The sequence below is a fragment of the Larimichthys crocea genome, chromosome I (genome assembly GCF_000972845.2).
Source record: "Larimichthys crocea isolate SSNF chromosome I, L_crocea_2.0, whole genome shotgun sequence".
NCBI lineage: Eukaryota > Metazoa > Chordata > Actinopteri > Sciaenidae > Larimichthys > Larimichthys crocea.
In genome coordinates this window covers 9,279,383-9,284,205 of record NC_040011.1, presented here as the reverse complement: position 1 = coordinate 9,284,205, position 4,823 = coordinate 9,279,383, and the positions used below count along the sequence as shown (strand labels likewise).

At 48.6% G+C, this 4,823-nt stretch overlaps 1 protein-coding gene across 2 annotated transcripts in view; it reads left to right on the top strand.

Annotated features, from left to right (window-relative positions):
• Nucleotides 1–2,310: 2,310 nt before the first annotated feature.
• mgat4b (alpha-1,3-mannosyl-glycoprotein 4-beta-N-acetylglucosaminyltransferase B) overlaps nt 2,311–4,823 on the top strand; it is a 45,158-nt gene continuing 42,645 nt past the window's right edge. The window contains exon 1 of one of the 2 annotated variants that reach the window (XM_027280634.1): nt 2,311–2,450. In XM_027280634.1, coding sequence (XP_027136435.1) covers nt 2,366–2,450 — 85 coding nt within the window. In that variant the 5' untranslated portion in view covers nt 2,311–2,365. Of the gene's footprint in view, nt 2,451–2,984; nt 3,093–4,823 lie in introns of those variants that run through there. The other variant, XM_019253025.2, reaches the window with a different exon arrangement.

Here is a 4,823-nt window from a genome sequence, read left to right as displayed (position 1 = left end):
TTCCCTCTGATGTCCTCCGGCTGCTCCGCCTCAACTCTCTGTGATTTACAGAGTTTATAATGGACAGTGAAGTAAACTGCTGACAGCTGTAGCTGCTGTTAGCTCAGTTACCCGTCGCTCTGAGCTCACTGCCAAGCTGACGGACTGAGTGTTTGTACCAACAGGCGTTATGGACGACCAGGAAGAAGAAGAGGAGGTAACCAGGCTCAGCAGCTTCTATGGACATGATGGCAGAGGAGAAGAGAGTGAAGAGGACGCTGACGGAGGAAGCTAAGAAGAGAAAAGGAGAGAGTGAAGCAGATCTCTGTTTTTCTTTTCTCTGACGTTCCACAGTTTGTGTTTTATTCTGTTTTATCTTCATGAACTTTAGTCTGAGGCCAAACACTGTGAACATCCTGTAACAAACGTCGTCCTTCAGAGTCGACATGAACCATTTTAATCAGTTTGTGAGTGTGAATTTATGCATGAACAGAAACATTTTGAAATAAATCTTTGTTTTCATCATAACTGCACTTTAAAGTTTAGAAGTGAACGTCTCTGTTTGTTCACCAGACACTTTTACAGACTCAAAAATACTTGCACTGTGTACACTTGTTTACATATTTCATTTTTTCAGACCTGTTCATACTGAAATTCTGTCAATGTAAAATTCTACAATACTGCTTTATTTATATTTATATTCTGCTTATACGATTCATACTATTTATATCTCCAGACTTTTCTATTCCCAGATGTCTTTTAGCTTGTATATATATATATAATATATATAATATATATTATAATATATATATATAGATATAATAATAATTATTTTTTTTATTTTATAAATATTTTACATCTTCACTATTTTGTATTCATTTCATGTTCAGTGCTGTTTGGAAGAGAGAAACACAGTGTCAGTCCTTTGTCTCGTACATGTTGCAAGTTGACAATAACTTGAACTGTCCTGCTGTCAGTGGACACTAGGTGTCAGTGTGGGACAGAGGAACTGCTGCTGTGCCTCTGAGCAGGGCAGCATGACCCACCACTGAAGAAGAAGCAGCAGTCACCTGTCCACACCTCTGTCTGTCCATGTGTCCACTGTCCATATTCATGTTGTGTCCCCCTGACTGATGAACATCTAACGAACAGAAACATTAAAATGAAGGACGAGGTTCATCTGTCAGCCAATCAGACGCTTTCTTACTCAGTTTTAAATGTCCTGAACTCGTGAGGACAAAGATCAGGACTCTGATCTGGATCTGCAGACCTGAACACCAGGTGGCGCTGCAGACTGACCTGATCCGATCGAACCATTCTGACTGAGAACGAGAAACTATTTCTTTTTCTTATACTGACGAATCCACGAAACCAGAGAAGACATGTCAGTCCCGGGAACGTCACAGAAGACTAACGTCCAGGTTTTAACAGTCTTGCGGGACGTCACGGACGCCTAGTCCAGGTTTTAGACAGTCTGCGGGGACGTCACAAGACTTACGTCCAGGTTTTAGTAGACAGCTCGTGGGACGTCACAGAGACTATTCCAGGTTTTAGACAGTCTGCGGGGACGTCACGGAGACTACATCCAGGTTTTGAGACAGTCTGCAGGGACGTCTCAGAGACTACGTCCAGGTTTTAGGACAGTCTGCAGGGACGCTCAAGAGACTACGTCCAGGTTTTAGACAGTCTGTGGGGACGTCACGGAGACTACGTCCAGGTTTTAGACAGTCTGCAGAGGGCCTATCTCACGAGAACTAGTCCATTTTTTAGACAGTCTGGTGGACGTCACGAGACACGCCAGGTTTTAGACGGTCTGCGGGGAGTCACGGAACTACGTCCAGGTTTTAGACAGTCTGCGGGGACGTCACAGACTACGAAAGCCCAAAGCACTGGATCTTAAAGGTCCGGTCTCTCAGGTGTATCTGGGTGTAGCCCCTCCCCCTCTGCATTATTAGAAAACGGTGGCCACAGAGAAACAAAAGTACAAAACTGTAGTTTGTCTGTTCTGACCCCCGTAGAAACAAAAATCTGATTTAATTAAATATTATTAATTATTGTTATTAATTAATTTGAATATCTTTTAGTTATTTTAATGTGAATTTTTACTCTCTATCCGTCTGTCTGTCCTCTACCTGTCTCTGTCTCCGCCCCGCTCTCTCCTCTCTCAGCTCGTTGTTGCCTCTCAGTCGTTAACACTCCGCCTCTCTCTCTCCTCTCGCTCTCTCTCTCCTCATCTCTCCCTGCCCTCCCTCCGCCTCCTCCTCTCCTCCTGCTCCTACCTCCACGCCTCCTCCTCTCCTCCTCTCCTCCTCCCTCCTCCCCGCAAGTCCCTCTCTCCCCCCTCTCGGGGCGGACATGCTCCCGGGGCTCCGGAGAGAGGTTCCGAATGTCTCCTTGCCTGACGGTCTTGTTGTTCGGGCCTGTGCGGGCTGGTCTCCCTGTCCTGGTACACCGCCTTCAGCAGCTCCAAGGTAAGACCCGGACCCGGTGCGTCCCGGTGTGTGTTTGTGTCATGCTGCTGGTGCGGAGGGCCGGGGGGCGGGTAGCAGAGATGATGTTGATGTGAGGCTGCAGCGCGAGACGGCTGAGGTGAAGGAGCGCTCGGTTTGTGATGCATCATGTGCCAGCTCGGGGGGGGGGGTCTACATGGAGGGGGGCGTTTGATTCTGTTGCAGAACAACACATGATGCTGGTGATGTGAGGGGGAGGCAGTGAAGGGAGCGTTTGATTTGTGATGCATGACAGCTAACATGAGGGGGTCTACATGGAGGGGGGCGGGGTTGTTTGATTTTGTTGCAGAGAAAAACACGAGCTGGCGTGGAGGGAAGCACCAGCAGTGAGGTAATGAAGGGAGCGCTTGATTTGTCACGCTTCACATGCCAGCTGAGAGGGGACGCTTGATTTGTGTTGCAGCAAAATAAAAAAATATGAGAAGCTCCACCTGAGATGGAGGAGGGGTTAGTTTGATTTTGTAGTAGCTCCTCTCTGTCGGTGATGTGAGGGGAAGGTAATGAAGGGAGCGCTTGGTTTGTGTTGCATGACAGCTAAGAGGGGAGGCTCAAGAAACTCTGCAGGGGAGCGCTTGATTTGTAATGCACCACATGGACGAGAGGGTAGGTTTGATTTTCTTGTGCTGAAGAAAAGCTGCACTTTACGCGGGAGCGCTTGATTTGTGATGCATCAGAGCTACCTTGATGTGATTCGGAGGGGTTCATTTGATTTACAGGATGTGAAGGGAAGCACCGGTTCTGAGGAGCGCTTGATTTGTGATGAACCAGGTGCCAGTTTGGTGTCTAGATGGAAGCAAGATTGACGGGAGGGGTTGATTTGATTTTGTTCTCTCCACGTCACGCTTCATGTGCATGTAGGGAGGTGAGGGGAAGGAAGGAGCGCTTGGTTTGTTGTGCAGTGCATACCAGTTAAGTAGAGGGTCAGGATGGAGGAGGGAGAGGTGATGAAATGAAGCGCTCATTCTGAGATCATCCAGAAGGGTTTGATTTTAGAGGAGCGCTTGGTTTGTGATGTGGTCGAGGAGCAAAAGTGTAAATAAGGCAGGAGGTCATTCAGGGAGCGCTCGTTTTGTGCTGGCCGTACATGCCAGGGTAAGAGCAGAAGGTCTAGGTGGAGCAGGGTCAGGAGGGAATCAAGGGAGCGCTTGATTTGAGATGCACAGCGGGGCTAAACACAGGAGAGGAGGTCAAAAAGGAGCGCTTGGTTCGCCTTACAGGAAGGGTTAGGGAGAAAGTTTGGACTCAGGAGGTGAAGGGAGCGCTTGGTTTGTGTGTAAAGGAGGTGGGAATGGATGGGAGCACTTGGTTTATGATTCAGAGCCGGGTGGAGGTGACAGTACGGATGGAGAGCTGTTTGTTTTTGTTCTGTTTGGTGGAGGTGGGTGTGCTTCATTTATGAACCATAACAGGCCTGAATGGGAGGAGATAATCTGCCACCTCTGCTGTCAGCTGCCCCAGAGGTGAAGGAGCGCTTGCTTTAAGTTGCATTACTGGCCTGGGGGGCAGGTTTGTGTATGTGTTGGTGTCTCCACCCGGCTCCATGGGAGCGCTTGTTCTGGGACTGCTTACAGGCTGTGAGCGGGTGGAGTTTGGAGGTTTTTCTGGAGCAGATTTCTGCAGCTGTTCGTTGAACTTTTTTTTTCTGTGACGGGAACTCGCTGCTCAGCTAAAAGAGGAGCGCTTGGTTTGATTTGTCATTTGTCACACACAGCGGGGGGGGGGGGGGTGCAGCTGTCGTGGAGGTTCAGTCTGATGCGCTCGGGGTTCAGGCGGCGGGTGGAGCTCCTGAGAAAGGGCCTTGTTTGATGACCGCCGGGAGAGGGTGGTGTTGAGGATGAAGAACAAACACTAACACCGCCCGGGGCTCTGAGCTCACAGCCCGGCTAACAAACTGAGCTAACAGCAGCTCATCAGGAAAACGTCGTTCTCTTCTGACATCTTCTTCCTGAATCACTTCCTTCTTCCCTGACATCACTTCCTTCTCCTCTGACTCTGATTTCACTCCAGAGGTAACAACAAAGTAACTTACTTTTACTTACTTGAGTATTTCTACATGCTACAGACCAGGCCAGGTACATTCACGACATCAGAGCTGAATCAGGACGAACACACACCCACACACACACATACACACACACACAACACACACACACCCACACACACACACACACACAACACAAAGACACCTCTGTAACTCCCATCATGCTCCTCTCCGGATAAGGTGTGTTTCTGCTGCAGAGGATACAACTGATGGCAGTTACCAGGACCACTGTGTGTGTGTGTGTGTGTGGTTGTGTGTGTGTGTGGTGTGTGTGTGTGTGGTGTGTGTGTGTC